Here is a 21,677-nt window from a genome sequence, read left to right as displayed (position 1 = left end):
GTCATTGAGGGGGACGCATTGTTATGATTCGTTTTTCTTCGTCGAATGTACATGGCGCTTTGTTCATGTTGCTTTTTTTTTTCGTCACGAGGTTTATGTAGTCTTTTGTTTGACAGATTGACAGGGCTATATAAACTGGGACTGCTGATGGCAGAGATTTTGTTTATGTTACTTTATTTAAAATCATGATTAAACAGACTTTACTGAAGTAACTTTTGCTCATTTTTTGTGGAGAGGTAGCTTATTAGGAGTACTTTCAGAATATGCAATAACCCAGAAAGTGTCAAAATGTACATGATGCTTTTTGAAATGTTACCGTCGATTTGTGTTGCTGAGACAATTTCACAGTAGAAACCTTGGTAGAAACATGCACAACAATGTTTATTTTCATCCATTTTAACCCTTTAAAAAATGAAAGTTTAAAAAATCTTCGATTCACATTTATTAAAAATCAATTTCGTTTCTAAGGATACTATAGATCTGAGTCGGGCGGAGAAGAATACACCTAGTTGTCAGTGTCAGCCACTTGCGAACTGTCAGTGAGAGCCGCCTTCAATTTTTGTTACTGTTCTTATTTGGTTAGATCAGTATTGTATTTGAAGGAAAATAAATTTAAAAAAAGTTTTCAAATTTGCAAATGTTTTTTCGGACTGAGAAAATTCATTCAATACAAAATACGGCGGCGTAGTTTCCTCCGCTGTCGGGTGCGATTCCGGATAAAAACAGAAGGATCGGCTTCGACAAGCAGGAAGTAGCAGACAAAATACTGGCCCCTCACGCCTGTGGAGCCACGAAGGAACAAGGCAAGGATGTACTCTACAGTTTGGCTGAGCTGTATAGGATCTTCAACAAGTTCAGCACCCAGTTGAAAAGCAGCAAACCTTCTCAGATCAAGTTAAAGTGCTCGGTTCCATGTCCTGCAAGTATGGTGAGAAATTACTCTTGCTGTCATTAGTTAAAAAAAAAACATTATTTTTTATGTAACTTTCATGATTTCCGGTCTAGGCACCGAAGAGGACCTAATAAAAATAAGTCATGGATAAAAAAAAATTGGCTGAGAAAGTTGCATCACATGAGTCATGCACGATCTTGAGCACTATTTTGAAATGTGCTGCAAGAAAATTTGTATTGTCAAGAAGGGCAGATGACGACTGACTGGAAATTTAGATGGAAGAGAAATTATCTTGCACTAAAAAACAAAAACAACAACAAGAAAATGAATAAGATTAAGAAGACCTCTTCGCTTCTCCCTCCCAGCTATAGATGACACCAGAAAAAAGCAGCTTCTTAATTTTTTAATTTTTATTTTTCAAGCGTTAAATTTTTTAACTTGAAATTCATAAATTCTAATATTCTTAAATTACCTACCCCTGACACAATCGGTCGCATAACAAAAAGGCCTTTTCCAGCTGACAGTTTTGTTTTGACATTTCTCTCCTCTTCGCTCAAATCAAATTTTTCATCGCCAACCTTAAGGTTGCGCGGACGCAAGAGAAGTGGTGAAGGAGAAGATCGGTTGGGAGGAACGACGAAATTTTATGTGCGTACTGAATTGCTGCTGCTGCTGCTGATCCGCGATTGCAAAATCCCCCAAACAGATTGTGAAAAACGTAAATCCCTGTCCCGTTCTCGGGAACCTGTGTGTTGTGTTTATCCGTCGTGTGTGCGCGCAGGAGAGGCATGTTCCAGAGCAACAGGAAGATCGACCAGCAGCAGCTTCACGACGACCAGTTCGACGGCAGCAGATAGTCAATGGTTGCTTTGTGTGTTGTGGCCTCCCCCGAGATCCGAGACCTGGAATAATATTCGAGCGAGCAAAATTGCATCCAAGAGTGTCGTGGGGAATTGGGCATTCTGCGAAAGTCAAGCAACATCCGACACGGAAAAGTTTCGCGAAAGTGACCCCGGATTCCTTCCTGGCCTGCAAAACTTGCTGCTGCTTCCATTGCTTTTGCTTGAGAGTGAGAAATAGAAGAAAAAAAAAACACAAGTGAAGGAACTCTGCTGGCGAATTGTGAGTAATGATTTCTTGATTTCTTTTGTTATTTTATCAGTTCTTTGTGATTGTGTAAACACTAGGGCAGATTTCGACTTGCTGGGGAGCACTGAGGTTCAGAGGGGAAGAATGTGTCCCCAATTGACCCAGTTGACCCGCGGAAGAGTCTGGCCTGGCGTGTGTAATAATTGATATCCCCCCCTCAGAGCCCAAACCCAACAACCTTCGTCCATGGTAAATCATCTCCCAACATGGTGGCCACTTGACTGAAGGAAATGAGAAATAAGCTCTTGGTCAATTTTTTTTTTCAATTCAATTCGGTTTTATTTGTGAATAATCAATTTACAATGAGTTCATTTAGGTACACAACAGAGTTTTGGTGTTCCTTTCAGCTGTGGTTTACATCGTAATTCAATCGAAAAATTATTACTTATAACTATGGAATAGACAAGAGTAAGAAAAAGTTTTCAAAAAACTTACAGAAAGTGCAATGGGAAAAGGATAGATAGAGAGAAAGCTTAAAACTAGATCACAGACAAAAATAATATCAATTATAGATGTGCTTGATCATCAGCTCTCCGAGGGCCAGAAATTGCTCCGCCTTGTTACGGCAGCTCCGAAACCGCGTCATCATCTCCCCCGCGAGAGCAAAGAACTCCGGCAGGGTAAAGAGATCTTCCCCGGTGACTCCTTGCTGGGCCGCATCGCCGCTACCGGCAGCGACCACGCTGGCAAACGAACGCCCCCATCCAGGAGGGATCGCTGGGTTGTCCGCTGGAACCGTACGCTGCCCAGCTGCAGGAACGGCTGCGCTCGTACTTCGCTGAGGAGAGTGGGACGCTGCTGCTTTCTTCTTCCTCTTTTCCTGCTCCTCGAGGTAAGTCTTGCGCGCGACGCATCCGCGGTAGTTACCGGTATGGTTGCCGTCACAGTTCGCGCACTTTACGCGGGGCTTAGTCTGTTCTGCATTTTTCCCCAAGTCCGCCTTTCGTGGCAGTGCGCACGCCTCCGAGAGGTGTGACTCACCGCACTTCACGCAGCGGGGCCGGAGGTTGCAGTTCCGCGAGCCGTGGCCGAATTTCTGGCAACGGTGGCATTGCGCTACGTCTGTCGGGTTCTTGGTGTAAAACCGCCAGTTTACCCAAAAACCGTCCAGTGTCTTAGTCCGTCGCAGATCTTGGATCTTGACGGTGCCGCGGTCGAAGTACAACAGGTACAGGGTGTGTGTACCTGTGACTGTTGTCTTTCGCGAGAGCACTTTTATCTCCCGTGGCTTTATTCCGGCGTTCGAGAGGTGTCGCTTCAGGTCGGCGATCGGACGGTCTTGGTAACCCTGCAAGACGACCTTAACAGGGGGCTTCTCTGGGTCGTATGTGTAGAAGTTGAAGTTGCTACGCTTCAGTTCTTCAAGCACCAGGTCGAAATCTTTTCTGTTCAGTGTGATCACTTGCACTGCCGACTTACCGATTTTCAGACAATATCCGAGGCCTTCCAGCAACTCGTCAACATCGTCCGCCAACGTGTCCAAAACAAAAATTGGAGGTGGTCTTCGTTCCGTTGGAGAATTATTCTTTTTTGACGTCGGCACTTTTTTCCGTGCACGACCATCATCGTCGTCGTCGTCGTCGGTAGTGCTGCTACCGTCAGAGTTGTTATTTTCTTCGTCGTCGCTCAGCATCTGGAACTCGTTCCTGATGGGGATATTGGCGGATGTTGATGTGCCACTGGTCGTGGCACCGGAAGTACCGGAACGGGTTCGCACTGGTGATCTTGGGACATATCCGGGATGTAGTAACTTTTTGTCGATGCCTTCAGCGCTGACGCTCCCCTGCGCGATGGCGGCCGACACGGCGCTGGTTTGTTTACCTTTTTGCACACGGCCGGTAGACGAACTTCGCGGGTTTTTCGAGGCCGCACTCGAACTGCCACGGCCATGGCCGGCCTTTGGCATGCTGCAGGAGCAAACTCGCGGCTAATCACGGTAAACTACGGCGAGAAAAATCGAAAAAACGATGGAGCACTGAGCACTTGACTGCTGCTTGCTCTCGTGCGTACACGGAGGTGGCTCTTGGTCAATTATTTCTATTTTTCAACTAAAATATCAAAATAAAAAAATGGTCAATGAGCAAAATTTAGGCCAAATTGCAAATATTTTTCAAAGTTTATGTCACACAACTTTCAATTTTAACATGGAAATTGGACCAATAGTTTCCGAGATATCGTCAGTTAAAAATCGATTTAAACTCTTTTTGAGGTTTTATCTCAGAAAGTTTTCGCCCGATTTTCATTGTTTCATAGGAAATTTTCCTAGGTTTTCGAAAATATCTTTTAAGGTGAGCTCTTCCTTAAAAAATGATTTTTAAACTCAAAAAACCCGATTTGATTTCACCAGAGGTGAAATAGAGCCTTTCTTACAAAATGATGAAACTCCGACAAATATATTGGAATTTGACCTAAAGCTTCGAATATTTTTAGGCTAAACCTCGAATACCATTTTTTTTTTTAATTTTAGAGGTACATAATGGGTCGCAAGGTATTAAAGTTTAATTAAGAAAAACATATTGGATTGACATTATTAGAAACATATAAAGGGTACTCAGTCTTTAATGTTAGTCTATGATTAACTTAAAAAAATATGTATCGCTATTGCATTTTGTCGATCTATTATGAGAAGCCAAAAAGAACACTTTCACGCGCAGCGTAAAACGCGCAATAGTAAATGTGCTGGCGTTTATGCTTTGACTTGACGACTTGTCGATCTTTCGAGCGAGAAGGAGCCGGGACTTTGAATTTGATGTTCAGTATATGATTCTGTATAAAACCAACAATTTGATAGGAAAAAGTAGGGTAAAAATAAGACGAAAAACACTAATATGGCTTTATCTCTGGAAATGCATTTTGGAAAAGCTTCAAATTTTGGGCCCAAGCAGTTTATGTCGCATGTTTTCGAATGGCTTTTTGTTTGAAACTGAATTCTTTTAATTTGATAGTGTTATCTGTAAAATAGTCCAAAAAATACCACATTTATTGGTCGAAAATTGTGAATCGAAAAATAAAATGTTCGTTTCCGACCCCATGGCTACAAATCTGAAATATAAAAATTGTGGGTTTTACGAGCGGTTTTCCAATGATGGAAGACACAAATTTTTAAGAGCGGATACAGGCATCGCCCAAGTATTTCAGAAAAAGAGCTCTCAAAAATCAGACTTTGAGTTCCGGGTTTCGGGCCAAAATTCAATCGAAAGAGCGCATTTAAACCTTCAATTTAGTAATAGGATTTTTTCTGGGACGACTCCTCGCCGCGCACGATTTTTTTAAGATTTCTGAGAAAATTGTTTTTCCAAAAGCAAACCTTAAACCTTTCTTATGTAAGAAACCTGAAAACCCGTGATTTTTCTTTACTTCTCAGAAAGTGAATTATTATTAATATTCGACCTTAATAGCCAAATTCATCTGGCAAAAATTTATAAAATGATGTGTCTGGATCCCGATCAAATGATCATACATTTCGAAAGTAATAATACATACAGAGCGGATTCGTTAATTGACATTTCAACCACATTGTTTGGCGATTTTCGAGCACGTGGTTACAGGCTTTTGACAGCTGTCAGTCGTTCCAATTATCGAATTCGGATTCGCTGATTCGAATGCATTTCCGTTCGAATTAGCGTATCCGCTTTGTACTACTATATTTATATTATATTATATAATATATATATAACAAATAATTAAGATATCAAATGATCGGAAATGACGGAAGAATTTTTTTTGATATTCAAAATTTCATTATGCTACGTATTTTTGAAAATGCTGTTACGTAGTTTTGTGAAAATGTTGAATCTTGAAAAGATATTACTACCGATTATTATTTGATACCTTATTTTGTTAAAAAAAAACTGTCGTCTAATAAAACTTTCAGACATTAAAATTGACATTGTTTTTCGCTTACACCATTTTAATACAATATTCATAGAAATCATTACAAACAAGTCCAGCTAAACCTTATCTTCCCAACCACGCCTATAAAATTAATAAAAAAAATCCCCAAATTTGTTTCATGAAAATTTAGTTCTTCAGTATCCTTTGACAGAAGAACATTTTGAACAAAAATTAGTTCGATGACTTCTCTATCACTTATTTATTTTTCTTCTAATATTCGCAAATTGTCTGTGATTTTTTGTCATTAGCACAACATGCGACCAAACATTGTTCGTCGAAAAAAAACCTACAACTTAAAGCAAAAAAAGCAGATATCGATGATTTATGAAAAATTAAACAGAAAGGTAATTTTATTTTAGAACATTAGTTGTTCAAAGTAACATCTGAACTAGGGTCAAACTAAAATTAGAATCGAGAAAAAAAATTTATGGCGACCCTGAAAACGATATATATTATCAAAAATAAATGTAAAATACTTTTTGATTTTGAATTAATCAAAATATTTTTAAATAATGTTTTGTCGATTTTTTTTATATTGTGAATTCAAATTTAAGTCAATGTTGATTTTTTTAAATGGTTGAACTATTTTGACGTTGTTGATATTTTGATAGAAAATTGCTGACATAATTTTTAATCAAATGGAATGGTGCATAAATCGTGCCGTGTCGATTTGTCTGGACTTATTGGTACCTTAACGAACCTGACAGAAGAACGTGTTAGACGAAACAACTTCGACGAGGAATGCGAAGTGATTCGTCCACTCTAAAAAAAAATTCAAGAATGTTTAACATCGCCCCACGGTCCAAACTTCGTCTAAATGTACTAATACCAATACGAATTGTTTTAACAGATTTTAGACTAAGTTCTGGAGTTTTTTTTTTTTAATGGTCCAATAAACCAAATTTTCAGTGTTTTTTTCAGGGGTATTAAAAAATACCCAAAAAGCAAAAACTAAAAATCGGTTTATTGGACCTTTTAAAAAAACTCCAGAGTTGTCCTTTGTTTAGTTTTAAGTAGCCACCATGCAGTAAGCCCTCACATTGTAAACTTGAATGAACGATCGTAATCCTCATCGCTACACTCTGGTTTTCTCCTCTCTTTCTTTTAGTTGCCAATCTTCTTCTGTCCAGCCCACCCGATACTCATCATTAGATAGTTTGCTACCCACAGTACTGAGCTAGAACCATCAACCATCAACATCAATCATCGTCATCCACATTGGAGTTATAAATTGATTTCGTTAAAAACCATCGATTCGGCCCAGCAGTTCAAAAATTTGCACACCCCAAACAAAAATCTCTTAGGCTTCTTGTTATCATCGCACACGAACTTGTTCATTACGGTTGAACTTTTCAAATTTGAATTCAACAAACCAAATTGGTCTTCAAAACCAACGCAAAAACCGGTCTCCAAAACTCCCCCTCTCTTGTTGCCCCGCCCTGCCTGGATGCTGTTGTGGTGATGTTCTCGAACGGGCTTCCCTGCAATCTGCCCTTCCCCAGCTGCCTCGGGGTGCCAAAGGACAGCGGAAGCGACGAGCTGCTGCCGACCGCGATGGGAAGCCGCGAGCCGGTCATCCTGAACGTGTACGACATGGTGAGTTTAAGGGGATTGGATTGTTTTTGGATATTTGAGGTAATTTAATTGTTTTTCTACAGTACTGGATCAACGAGTACACCACCTCGATCGGGCTGGGCGTGTTCCACTCGGGCGTGGAGGTGTTCGGGACGGAGTTTGCCTACGGTGGGCACCCGTTTCCGTTTACCGGAGTGTTTGAAATCTCGCCCCGTGACCACGACGAGCTTGGGGATCAGTTTCGGTTTCGGTAGGAACATTTTTTAATGTGTAAGGAATAATTCATGATGTAATGATGTTCCACAGACAAAGTATACAGATCGGCTGTACAGACTTCACCGAGGAGGAGGTCCGCCGGATCGTCGAGGAGCTGGGGAACCAGTTCCGGGGTGATCGGTACCATCTGATGAACAACAACTGTAATCACTTCTCCGGTTCGCTTACCCAGGTTTGATTTGTGGTTTGATGTAGTAAAGTACAAGCAATGTAAAGCAACTCTTCGTTACAGATTCTCTGTGGGCAGGAGATTCCAAGCTGGGTGAATCGCTTGGCGCACTTCAGCTCGTGCGTACCTTTCCTGCAGCGCTGTTTACCAAAGTGAGTATTGAAATATGAAGTGATGGAATAATTGCGGATCAATGATTTGAAATAATACTGATATGATAAAATGACATCGACGCAACCTTTACTCCTCCAACTGGAACTTAAAATCTGGCCAGCTTTCAAATTCTACTCCTACGTTTGAACTGTAGACTAGATAAACTTGAGCTCAAGCAGAAGTTATTCCTGCAGTTGAGTTTTTAATCTGTTTTCGTTTGGACGCAGTGACAAAACCACACTTCAAACCAGTACAAACTTACAACCGAATCTTGTACTACATTTAGTTTTGGTTTTAGATTTTTCCTGAAACTGTGTGCCGAATTCCGTAATCCTACCGAGGTTTCGCCGAAAAACAAATTACGTAGCTAACTGTGTCGAAAAGTGAGGTTATTTACTGCGTGCAAACGACAATGAACGGAAGATGATTTGGTAGAAGATCGTCACAGGAGTAGAAAGCCCCTTTTATTCTTGATCCGTGTGGATATGTCAAACTTGGAACCACCGTAAGGGTCTACCCCAGTTACGAAATATTCTAGCAAAGCTGGTTCTGCCTGAATCCTGCTAGAACGGTAGAAAATTTCTGCTAGAATTCCGTAAGAATATCCAGCTTTGTAAGAACTCTGCTAGAACGTCGTGACTGGGATCAGTGGGATCTAGATTGCATGGTTTTGGAAACCCTAGTATTTCTCAATTTCCTCTCCATCTACTGTACAACTTTGAGTGCGTTCCGTGTTTACTGCCATCGAATTGGTCTTAAAGACATTGATTTTCAGGTCCACTATCTTTTAAATTGACTTTAACATTGGAAAATAACGCGCGTTGAACTTTGCTGCCAACTCGGTGAAAAATTTTGACAGCAAATACTTAAAATCCCGCCTGGCCAAGGTTCGTTTATGCAAGGTTGCGCGTGAACTTAAATCCCGCCCGCTCAAGATTTGTTAATGTAAGGTTGTGAGAATTTCTATTGCAATAGAAAATAAATATTTAAATACAAAATAATGTTTTTATGTCGATTGCTTCACAAAAATCAACCGAAAAATATTTCTTTTCCCCATATATAGTACTGCAAAACCATAACCAAACACAAACCCCATGCATCATTCCAGAGAATGGTTGACTCCCAATGCCTTACAACAATCGATAACAGCCATACAGGATCGTGACTCGGATTCCAGTCCATTTTGAGAATAGCTTTTAGATAGTACCACTACTACTACTACTTCTAACAATATGACCGACAAGAACCTGGCGGCGCCCACTTCCGGAGGAGCTACAGCAGCGAACACCAGCGCGGCAGAGGATGACAAAACCAGCTGCTAGGAGGTTCGAACTTTTTGTTATTTAAAACTTTTTATCGCCAATGAGTGTTGTTTTTGTATAAATTTACCCTTTTTTCACTGGATCTGGATCTCCAAAAAAATACTTTTTTTTACAAAACCCAAGCAAACCAAATAAAAAGAAAAGCAGCAACAAAAGCAAACGTCTGATTGTGTAACTAGGTTAGAACTATTTTAAAATGAAACTTTTTTCATCACACTCTCAACCACCATCTGCGTGCGGAAATGTTCATTTTTGGTTATTCCTTCCCCTCGATATTACTGCAAATAGCAACAAGTGAATCGATTTGTAGCAAAAGACGACAACAACAAAACCACGTGTAACATATATGGAAACTTTATCGTTGATGCAAGCGATGGAGAAAGTATTTGTTTCACACTAAACTTAATAACAGAGAATAACAAAACAAAACAAGCTAGAGAATAATGGTTAAGCGGACAAGAGTAAAGAAAAACACATGTAATTAAAGAATACCTATTGAACTTTAAAAAAAAGCAACAAATCAGTTGAATGCGAGAAAGATTTAAACACTGTTTAAACGGCAACTAATTAAACTAAATGATTTAGGATAACCGCGGGCAGAATCTAATTGAATACAGAAGAAACAAAACAAAAACTCATTAGTGTATATGTTGTGTATTTAAAGCGTGCAGTGTAGTGCAGGAGAGTACATTGAACATTAGAGTTTATTTGAAGAAGAAAAAAAAACGAATTAAGAGTGAATTATAACGTTGTTAGTTAAGCCAGAAGAGATGACAATGAATCGAAGACAGGAGCTCCACTTATTACACTAGAGAAAGAGCGCGCGCGTAAATCAGTAGGATTTAGATCGGAGGAAGAATCGAGCAAAACCAAACAACAACCAAGTGTGTGTGTCGTTAAAATCGAGCGGTTTGTAGGCAAAAATAACGTAGGATAAACTGTTACAGAGCTCTCCTGAAGGCCGGGTAATTAAACCACTCTTTAGCTCCATTTGTTTAGAACCGATTGCAATAATCATCCAATAGAGTGTCAGTTTTTCAGAACTTTAGAATCTTTTTGTATAGTATTTATACTTGTTTCTTAATCGCAAATTGCCCAAATTTTTTCGCCGATACCAAGAGCAGGAAGAATGCGAAGCAGCAACCATCACCAAACAGTATAAAAGCTTCGAACGGAGTACGAACAAACGAACAAAACTGATATTTTTCCTGAACTTATTTTTCTACAAAACCAAACTACCAACCAGTAAAACAGAACATTAAAAGTAATAAAACGAAACTTGTATGATTCGATTCCAACAAAATAGTGTAAGAACAAAACCAGAAAATAAAAAAACAAACTCCCATAGTATCTAATAAGACTCTTAAAAAAACAGGACAGGAAGCAACGGAAGTCGAATGAATGAACAAACACCTACACAGACACACGAAGATTGTTTTTTTAAATATTAAACTCCAACACAAACAAACACACACCCAAAGCAAAAAAAAAGGAAGAGCAAAAGAAGAACTTGACGATAATTGCCATTTTTTCCTCCAAATTCTGTTTTACTAGCTGAAAAAAAAAACAAATCAGCGAAATAAAGATATTATTGACAAACACTTAAATGTGCTGGCTTGTTATTTTTTGAAAGAAAATTCTTAACAATATTTTTAGTAATAACAGCAGACGTGTTGGGCTAAATTTTACATATTTTTCAAATAAATCCTAGGATGCTTTGAATATCTGTAAATCAAACTGTTGATGATTCATAGTCAAATTAAGGTAAAATACTGCAATACATTTCGAAATAATCTGAATCACAGCCTTTGCTCAGAGCCAAGATAGTGCTGGAAAGTTTGTTACTCCTACAGAGCCTGGAGCTTATTAGAGAAGCTCCAGGCTCTCTTGTTACTCCTTATCAGTTCGGCGTGCACCGTGTTTTATCCGAAAATTTTCAAATCCGTACAATAGAGTTATCTAAGCCCGATCTCACGCACACTAGCACGCCATTTGATTTGCTGGAGGGTACAAAATTTAACCTCAATCTTTTTCGTGTACGTACACGCAATACATGCGCACGTAGATAACTCTATGCAAAGTAGCGGATGACGTCACGATTAATCATTCACACCTTGCAGATTGAACCAAAGTGATGGAAAGACTGAAGGAGTGAAAGAAAGAGCACGACCAAGGCGGGCTTTTAGAGAAGAAAAGACTGCATGACTCAAGGCGAGAAAGAAAGAAGGTGTAAAAATAATTGAGGATTGACATAGAGATATCTACGTGCGCATGTATTGCGTGTACCGAGGGGCGTGACAAAGGCCTTAATGTATTTAATGTGGGCATTTAATATACACTCAACCCCCGGTGGTTGGTCACTTTTTCGTTTGACACTTTTTTAGTTTGTACCCCGTTGGTTGGTCAAAGTCAAACTAAAAAGTGATGAACTGTCACTTTTTACACGGCGCTCACGCACACTATGAAAACAAACGTTTGTTAGTGTGTGTGAATTCCGTGTAAAAGGGGTGTCAAACTAAAACGTGACCCCGTTCGTTTGACAACAGTTGGTGTCAAACCATCGGGGTTTGAGTGTATTAAGGAATTAAATTCCTCTTGTCAACTCACATTTGACAGCGCGTAACCTGCTTTGACAAAAACATTGATTTTCTTTGCGTCTCTTTCGTTCGGGCATCTGTCATGTTTGTTTTGACTCGATATCTTAGAAAGAAAACAAAATGTTATTCCGGAGAAAAGAACCTCACAGTTTCCAAAAGGGAAAAGTGGCCATGACGAAGTGACCGAACCAGCATAATCTTTGATGGATCCGGAAGGTAAACAACGTAATCATCGACATCAAAATATTTTATTCGGTGGATTCGAGAGGAACGAGAAATTTGGTCTGTTTTGCTTTGGCTAAATTAATTGAAATCTTTGTGAGGGAAATTGGGTCCTAAAATGAAGCTTAGATTGCTGATATTATTGTTTACAGCGATAAAGCTTATTTTTCTCAGTACAATGACCATTTGTACGACCACAAAGAGTTTAAAATGGATTTTTAAATCAATTTTGAAAAATTAACCTCGCCGTCCTTCTTGACAGAAAAGCTCCTACTTGACAGCTCGTTCCAAGGGGACCATAGTTGATCCATCGAAAAAATGTTGTCTTGTCAAAAAAAAAATTGCATTAAAATGAAAAAAAGTGATCAGAAATGGTTTTTAATCGTGTTTTTTACCGTTGTACATAAACATTGGCATAGGGCTTTAGTACCCAATTAGCTGCCCTTGAGGCCGGATTTCATAACATTCTTTGTAATAAGGAAAGAAAAAGATTTTGTCAAGGATTTTGTCGAGGATTTTGTGATGTTTTTTTAAGAAGGTTAAACTAATTATTGTTCTTCATAGGTGACACGATTTCTAGCAAAAGCAGTTGGCATCGATGCAGATGCAGATTCCTTCAGCAACCGATTTCACCGAAGTTCTCCAGTTCGAACACCAAAGAGAGAGCGTGCTTGATTGTTCTACGTGCAGCGCTGATTATGATGTCGCACGTAAACGAGTTCACCTTCCGCAAGTGAAACCTGCCCCTGCCCCAGGTGTGCCACATGGTCGGTCTGTTCGGTAGCAACTTCCTCTATCGGTTCGACACGAAAAACTATTCATTGGAAAGGTATTTGACGTGGCCATCCCGGCACATAAACATAACATCAGTTAATGAACAACTGCCTCGTGTGTAAAATTTCATGCTTAATTTGACAATACTCATTTTTAGCTCAATTAACGAGATCGACGACATCATCGCTATCATCCGCTTGTGCTGGGAGGTGTGACAGAGCAGCGCGTCGAGTTCAACGAATGAAAAATGATTAGGGCACAAACGGTTAACTGATTAATCTAATGTAATCAAATAAATTATTGAATTTTTGCTCTCAAAATTTCCCTGGGAAGTTACGGAAACTTTCAATTCATTGTCACATCTTGGTTAACTTTCGAAACTCAGGGTTCAAGGTCTTACCAATTACGGTATTTATCTAGAAGTTAGACGTCTCAGACTGGATGGTGGTGGTGGTGCTGGCAACTAGTGACCATCGACAAACACTTCTAGAGACGGAAATCGCTTCTGGCAGACGGCTGCTGATTGGCGAAGTAGCCAGATTATATCAAAAGGAAAATTTATTTCTAAATCTACAAATTGAAAAAGCAGACTTCCGCTTTCCAGATCTTGCAAATAGATATCATTTCACTTTGTCATCTGTTGCTGATCCACTGGTGGTCATCACGAAACCGAAGGACGTCGCAGATGGGGATGGTGGCAAGTGGCAACGGTAGAGACGAAATCGGCGAAAACTACCCTCAGCTGGAAGTTTGGCCACGTTAGCAGCTGCTTGGGGAGTGCCGGCAAGAAACCAAACATGATCAACAGAAATATTTATTATCAAAATCTGCGGGTAGGGAGAATACAAAATTAAAAACTTAATTTTCACCAGTTCACCAATCTTTATTACTTCAACGTCGTATTCCTCAAATAAACCTAATTGAGGCCAGCTGATGTCATGTTGGCATTTGGTAACCTCGTACGCCGCGTCGTTGCAGGTCCAGGTCGTCACTAGATAGCACTCTTTAAGCCGATCGCGGGACAGGTTGACCCGTTTGCAATCGATCACCAGCCTGATGTGTCTCGATCGCCTCGATACGCTGCTTAGGGAGCGTTCTTTTATTACATAACGTAGTAGGGGGGGGGGGGGGGGGTCGGTGGCCGTGTTACGCTCCATACAAAATTTTTAAAATATGTATGGAAATTTTGTAACGAGGGGGGGGAGGGGGTCGAAAAGTCCGATTTTTCGCGTTACGTAATAAAAGAACGCTCCCTTACCTGCCAGCTACAGCGACCCCCGAACTCAACTGTCCCTCTTCAATGGGTCTTCCGGAACCAGCACCGCTTAGATGCTTCTCCAGCTAGTTGGTTGGTTGTATGTGTGATATCTTCATGTTCATTATTAACTTAAAACAATACTTATTTGCACTTATTGAACGGGAGACGAACTCCATCTTTATTGTTTGGCTACCTCGCCCAGACTGACTCCCAATCCACGCTTCCTTTACACTCACACATACATAGCTCTACACGCTTATCGCTGACTACCTAATTTAGGATAATGTTCAGGATGCCACATCCTCCCCTTGCCAAATTGAAAGTTATAATAAGTACACAAACAAATCAATAAAAGCTAATGTTAATCTAAATCCTTTCTGCCGCTTCTCATCTCAAGTTTTGCAACGCCTTGTGAAGTGTCCGTCCCATAGCGCGAAAGCCCCGATGCCAGTCGTCGTGTTGATCGTCCAACCATCCTGTCTTCCTCCGAGTTAACTAAAGTAACGAAAAAAATGAAGAGAAAAACAAACAAAAATCAGCAGCATACTAAGCTCTGAAACGTAAAATATAAAGTGAAAACCACGTATCTCATGCATAAGAAATCATAAACCTCTTTGTAACATATTTAACTGTATCATCAATTTGAATGAAAACTGTATAAGGCTTCCTCTCCAAACTAATTGGTTAAGGTATAATCGTCAGTAAACTTCCTTCTTTAGAATTATTCAAAACTGTGATATAAGAATACATCTTTCATCGAACCCCTTTTATTCCATTGGGTATTCGCATGTTTCTTTTTCCTGCGATTGTTTTACGCGATATCGGTCCTCAACTATGAATTTATTAACTGTTGAAAATAGTCTATAACTAAGCTAAGGATAGTTATTGTACAAAATTGAATGAAAATTGTTTTGGGTTTCCACAAGGCTTCTATTCAAATTATATTATATGCATTCTTTACATAACCTTGATTGCTCTTCGCCTAATGAGCTTCAGATGAAATCATATTAATAATCTAAGATCGCTGGAATCATTCAATTGGGTTATATATTTATGAAATTGATTAGATAGCATTGTATGATGAGAACTCTTTTTCTGAGAGAGTGATTCTTGGCTTTACCTTATTAAAAACTATTTAACGAAGAACCACATTCAACTATGTCGTGGTAATTGTACTATATTTAGAATTTAACGATTCATACCTTGGTTGGATTTTTGTATTTATTCCGTATATACATGTTTTCTCGATTTAGAGGTGGTATTCGTATGGTATTTTTATTTGATTTACTTGATAACAATTTTAACTTTCGTGGCCTGCTATCTCGATTTTCGTATCTTGTACATTCTCTCCTTATATTTTTATATGTGTGTTTAACTGTATTTAACATTATACTTGTTCTTTATTTATGAATTCGTCAAACATACGTTGACTACATAGATCCCTGCTTAAAATCTAAATACAATTAAACATTGTTTGGATAATATATTTGGTTGAAGAGCCCTTTTTTCTATTGTGGATTTTATCATTGTGTAATCCATTGTGTTGCTATAATTGTTATGAGCTTCCATTATTCTTTTTGGTGAGTTCTGTACCGACAATAGTGCTCCATCCTTCCTTCCCTGTAAATTCTGCTAAATGTAATCTGTTCAGAGAATCTTTTCTGCGGTAAACATTATGCAGTAAGGTGGACCACTCACATTTTTGCGATTCGTTTCGTCTCTTTTCAATTTGCATGGTCAAATATTTTAGTTATTTTATTGTATTTTGTAACAATTATTTCATGTTATTATCTATTCTTTTGCAGACTTTTGTCCTCACAGTAGTTATGTCCTTCTCATTTAAAAATAACTCAACTCGATTCCTTCGGTAACTGCAGCAAGCTTCGGACCAAATTCGACTCAAATTCTCAGCAACTCTTTTTGCAGCAGTTGGTCTTATGCTTACTTCGACTCAACTTTTCAGGAACTGTTATGCTGCAGTTGGCCTTGGGCTAAACCCGACTCAACTTTTTAGGGCGATTGGCCTTGGGCTAAACTCGACTCAATCTTTTGCAGCAGTTGGCCTTGGGCTAAACCCGACTCAACTTTTCAGTAACTGTTTTGCTGCAGTTGGTCTTGGGCTAACCCCGACTCAACTTTTAGGGCGATTGGCCTTGGGCTAAACCCGACTCAATCTTTTGCAGCAGTTGGCCTTGGGCTAAACCCGACTCAACTTTTCAGTAACTGTTTTGCTGCAGTTGGCCTTGGGCTAAACCCGACTCAACTTTTTGGGCGATTGGCCTTGGGCTAAACCCGACTCAATCTTTTGCAGCAGTTGGCCTTGGGCTAAACCCGACTCAACTTTTCAGTAACTGTTTTGCTGCAGTTGGCCTTGGGCTAAACCCGACTCAACTTTTTGGGCGATTGGCCTTGGGCTAAACCCGACTCAATCTTTTGCAGCAGTTGGCCTTGGGCTAAACCCGACTCAACTTTTCAGTAACTGTTTTGCTGCAGTTGGCCTTGGGCTAAACCCGACTCAACTTTTTGGGCGATTGGCCTTGGGCTAAACCCGACTCAATCTTTTGCAGCAGTTGGCCTTGGGCTAAACCCGACTCAACTTTTCAGTAACTGTTTTGCTGCAGTTGGCCTTGGGCTAAACCCGACTCAACTTTTAGGGCGATTGGCCTTGGGCTAAACCCGACTCAATCTTTGCAGCAGTTGGCCTTGGGCTAAACCCGACTCAACTTTTCAGGAACTCTTTTGCTGCAGTTGGCCTTGGGCTAAACCCGACTCAACTTTTCAGAACTCTTTTGCTGCAGTTGGCCTTGGGCTAAACCCGACTCAACTTTTCAGGAACTCTTTTGCTGCAGTTGGCCTTGGGCTAAACCCGACTCAACTTTTCAGGAACTCTTTTGCTGCAGTTGGCCTTGGGCTAAACCCGACTCAACTTTTCAGGAACTCTTTTGCAGCAGTTGGCCTTGGGCTAAACCCGACTCAACTTTTCAGGAACTCTTTTGTAGCAGTTGGCCTTGGGCTAAACCCGACTCAACTTTTTAGGAACTGTTTTGTAGCAGTTGACGTTGGGCTAAAACTTTACTTAATCTTTTCGTGCTAATAACCATCCTGTCCTTGAACTAAAACCAACGCAATCAAGTTTTGGGTGACCTGACTCCTATTACAACAAAACAACATTTTTCATTATAGTCGTCCTCGGACTCAAACACTCTTTTTATAACAATGCTCGCAATTTTATTTTTAAATTTCATCATAATCCTTTACCGTGTCTTTATAATTAACTCCTCAAAGTAATTTTTAAAAATTGGCTTCCTTAATATAAGAATTTCCCAAACGCAATTGCACTTATTAAATGTACGAACAGTTTAATATTCTAGTTTATTCCATTTTGAAAATTATATCTCGATTAACGAACAATTGTTTATCAACTGCTAAACATTATATATAATCTTTCGCATCTTCGTGCATATCTCCCTATCTATTCAGCAAAAAAAAAAACGCAACATAGCAATTTTCTGTGTAAGTAAGTTCAATCCGAATCAATAAAATTTACGCGAATTATAATTATTTGCTATAATATTTATTTGATGTTCTCAAATATGAATGACAATAGTTTTGGATAGAAGAGTAATCATCTCGGATTTTTTTCAAAGATATCTAGAGTAATTTTTCAAAATAATCAATCTTCCAAGTCCAAGAAATTTACGTTTTCTTTCTTTTTACTTACTAAATCCATTCCGTAACCTAAAACTGACATATATTCATATTATCCTCCTCATCTCCTGAGCTAACGATGAAATGGACTGAGTATTTGGCTTGGTTTAGGGCTAAAAACATTTCAAATGTTATGTGAGATTTTCACTCAAAAACAAAAAAAAAACGGTGTCCTAAACATAAGCAAATATTGTATTTTGTCACTACTTATGAAGATAAATCAAAACAGTTAATCAAAACTTTCCACTTTTCTAATGCATTCACAAAAATTATAACTTCTGTTCAACCACCCAGAAAACTCAATAATAATATGGGTTAATGTAAAACAACAACTCATTTATCTACCTTATCGCGTGCAATTTATGAATTTCATTCAATCAAATTATCGAAATAAGATATCTTACAAATAATTTGGTCCTTTTTTTTAAATAGTATTTCATACAATCATGAGGAATTATTAAAATTCTTCAATCGATATCTAAAATTTAACAAAACCTTTTATGACCATTCAGAATGTTAGTGTCGAATTTCCAACGATTCTTATTTTGCCGAAAATCAAAATCGACAAGCCAGAAAAGAAAGCAAATTCCCAGCCACGGCGTTTTAGCAAATTTTTATTAGTTTTCCAACAGAAGTAGATATTCTAACCGTATTCTATTAGAAATCCTACACGCTAACAACAGCTCCGCTAGAATATTTCGTGAAGGAAAGAGTGAGAAAAACTCGTGCACCTGTTGCTTTGGCTGAGTGATGGCTCCGCAACGCGAAGTAAAAGAGAGAGGAAGAGAGAAATCAATGATTGCTGCGATCATTGCATGACGTGAAGAATACAGGGGATGGGCGCGGATTGGGAGCAAGATGTTAAGCGGGGGAAATGAAAAAGGAAGAACCTCGTCGTTTGTGCGCCCTGCTACGCCCAAGTTTCTTTTTTTTTTTGTGGAAGGAAGAAGACGCACACCAGACCTTCCAGAACCAAATCGAGCCGCAAACTCTCTACCATCACGCATAACACTCACACACGCACAAGCGCCCCTATGCTTCGCTCGCTTCCCACAAACAAAAATAAAATAACCGGAACATGCTCACCGAACTCCAGCATCTGCTACCCGCTGCCATCGCACGATGCCGTCCTGTTGCGCAAAAAAAAACGCCACCGAATATTTCACTTATTTTTCCATACACAGGAAATCAACTTTTCCATCTTCCAACTTCCAGACTTTCACGAAAATCACAATTTATCAACATGGCAGGATCGCCAATGTGATATCTTCATGTTCATTATTAACTTAAAACAATACTTATTTGCACTTATTGAACGGGAGACGAACTCCATCTTTATTGTTTGGCTACCTCGCCCAGACTGACTCCCAATCCACGCTTCCTTTACACTCACACATACATAGCTCTACACGCTTATCGCTGACTACCTAATTTAGGATAATGTTCAGGATGCCACAGTATGTGGATGTATATTGAGAGGGGAAAGGGGAGAGGAACGGTCCCCTCTGGTAGTGTCGTGGCCTGAGCCTCCTGCAGATTCTTCTCGAGCTGCTGCTGCCAGTTCTTGTCCATCTTGACCTCTGGGAGCAGGAGGGCGGTCATCGCGACAAGCTCCAGGTTTGGGTCGCCGACCAGCTTGCGGGCCAGCCACAGGAAGGGCTTCTCGAAGTTGTAGTTGGACTTGGCGGAGATGTCATAGTTCAGGTTCTTCTTCCGGTGGAACACGATGCCTTTGGCTTACACTTTTCGGTCTTTGATATCGACTTTGTTCCCACACAGCACGATCGGGATGTTTCGGCATACTCGCACCAGATCCCGGTGTAGTATCCGTCGCGCACAACGCCGAACTTCTCCTGGCCGGCCATGTCCCAGACGTTGAACCGTATCACGTCCCGGTACAAGCAAGCCACGACGTACTTTTCTCAAACTCGCCGGTCATGTGGCGCTCGACGAAGGTCGTCTTGCCGGTGCCGCCGTCTCAGACCAGCACGTCGGCATGTCACCCTCGGGCATCCTGGATGTGTGTGTGTGGTTCGGTGATTACGGGACAAACATTTTCAATCTAGTTATTTCTGAGATTAGTCTGGGCGACGGCGCTGCTTCGAAGGTCGTCGACGTCACACTCCCCGGGACTTGCTTCTTCGCTTATACCAGGAAGCACACGTCCATTCGGTTGAGAAGCAAAAAGGGAACAAAAATGTTCCTAGCAAAAACAAAAACAACACACGCGCGCAACGTCAAACACTCGGGCAAACCAATGTGGTTTAAAAAGAGGTAACGTTGTTTTGATCGTAAACAATCGCTAATTTTGCGTTAATTAATTAATAATTACAGTTAATTAATTAAATTATTTAATTTTTTACTATTGTCGGCGTGTACGTACACGAGAAGAAAGTGAGGTTAAATTTTGTCCGGCCAGCAAAATCAAATGGTGCGCTAGTGTGCGTACGCGAAACGTCACAAAGCTCTATTAGAACCGAGTTCTGCGACCACAGTTTAAGCACAGACAAACAGACATGAAAGTCGAGGTCACTAACTTGTCCCAAAAATGTAACGGTCATTTTTCAAAAATCATACAGCATGGTTTATGCTTTCCGGATTCACCGCCAGAGGCGCCTTTGTGCTCAGCGGCCAGCGCTTGTTTTTTAAATGACAGCTTTGAGCTATCTTTCTGTTTTGTTTTGGTTGCAGAAAACACGTGGAGCATTTTTTCGAACATCTTCGGATCAAATTCGTTTTTAATGTGACCTCGCGTCGGATCGATGTTTTCTTCTGCTGAATTAACAGAACCGCGAGGTGATTACGCACGGCCGCTTTCAGAACCTATTGCTCCGGTGGACTAGGCTACGCTTGTGGCTATGAAGATGGTTCCATCAGTGCAGTTCCTTGAATAACCGGTGCAAAAAGGGCAAGTTCCCTTCCCCCTCTCCTCCTCCAGCTACACAGCCTCGTTCTTCTTGGCGCGTTTGTTGTCACGTTAAAATTAACGTGGTGGAAGATTCCACGGTGCGTAGAGTGGCCAATGCCTTGTGCAGGCGCCCAACGGAGTTTTCTAGCTGCTAGGTTAGCTAGGCCATCTAAAACAGACAACTGGGATCTTCCCAAGGTATTCCATCCATCGAACATTGGGGTCTTCCATCACCAACCTACCCTGAGTCATCGTATTTTATCTAAGAACAGTAGACGAAAGAAACAAACTGACCCTGGAGCCACGATTCTCCATCGGGCGTCTGAATGGGTTAATTCCGTCGAAACGGAACGTCTATTTTCTTGTACCTTCTGACATCCTAGAACCGGCGGCAGCGCCGAGTGCTTTGCCCACTTGATTTTAATTACATCCTGAGCAGTGCGGTGAGGGAGGGTCGTCACCGCTGTTATCTCCACAATGGAGCATATTTCGTTGAGCAAAAGACCGCATCCCCAAAAGATGGAATCGCCAACATTGCAGCCGCCTTGAGCGATCGAGAAACGGCAGGAGGATATTCCGGCGAAATGATCACATTTTTTCTCTTAGCCGGCAACGGCTCAGTTTCAATGTTTTGTTTTGGTTTGCCTTTTGGTGCTATTCTGTATAGGTTGACAAACACACATACGCATGCCCTACTGTCATTCAGGAAGAGGAGATTCTCGGAATCGTAGATAGGTGTCGTTAGTGAGCAAGCAAAATTCAAATTCAAATTGGTCCCAC

General features: G+C 40.3%; 1 protein-coding gene, 1 long non-coding RNA gene and 1 pseudogene across 4 annotated transcripts in view; 1 reads left to right on the top strand and 2 right to left on the bottom strand.

The window, feature by feature from the left end:
* The window catches only part of LOC128092723 (uncharacterized), a 444,042-nt gene that overhangs the window by 400,735 nt on the left and 21,630 nt on the right, over window positions 1–21,677 (bottom strand). The gene's annotated exons all lie outside the window — the stretch shown is intronic.
* LOC120418431 (deubiquitinase DESI2) lies at window positions 1,455–10,544 on the top strand. Of its 3 annotated transcripts, none has more exons than XM_039580812.2 (6): window positions 1,455–2,014; window positions 7,044–7,531; window positions 7,594–7,760; window positions 7,817–7,958; window positions 8,019–8,107; window positions 9,172–9,274. In XM_039580812.2, the coding sequence occupies exons 2-6, from the start codon at window positions 7,397–7,399 to the stop codon at window positions 9,185–9,187; spliced, it is 549 nt and encodes a 182-aa protein (XP_039436746.1). In that variant the 5' UTR covers window positions 1,455–2,014; window positions 7,044–7,396; the 3' UTR covers window positions 9,188–9,274. The 3 variants fall into 3 exon arrangements, with proteins under 3 accessions (XP_039436746.1, XP_039436744.1, XP_039436747.1); XM_039580810.2 differs by having other exon boundaries at window positions 1,456–2,014; window positions 9,217–10,544; XM_039580813.2 differs by having other exon boundaries at window positions 1,457–2,014; window positions 7,438–7,531; window positions 9,217–10,544.
* LOC128092722 (GTP-binding nuclear protein Ran-like) lies at window positions 16,056–20,230 on the bottom strand (annotated as a pseudogene).

Source organism: Culex pipiens, chromosome 2 (genome assembly GCF_016801865.2).
Source record: "Culex pipiens pallens isolate TS chromosome 2, TS_CPP_V2, whole genome shotgun sequence".
NCBI classification, from domain to species: domain Eukaryota; kingdom Metazoa; phylum Arthropoda; class Insecta; order Diptera; family Culicidae; genus Culex; species Culex pipiens.
Note: the sequence above shows the minus strand (reverse complement) of the source record. Positions and strands in the feature narration are given on the sequence as shown.

Excerpts from the sequence above, each read along its gene's own strand:
- LOC120418431 (XM_039580810.2), top strand. The coding sequence starts at position 7,397 with ATGTTCTCGAACGGGCTTCCCTGCAATCTGCCCTTCCCCAGCTGCCTC. Across the intron at positions 7,532-7,593 it reads TCCTGAACGTGTACGACATG|TACTGGATCAACGAGTACAC; the intron begins GTGAGTTTAAGG and ends GTTTTTCTACAG. Across the intron at positions 7,959-8,018 it reads TCTCCGGTTCGCTTACCCAG|ATTCTCTGTGGGCAGGAGAT; the intron begins GTTTGATTTGTG and ends TCTTCGTTACAG.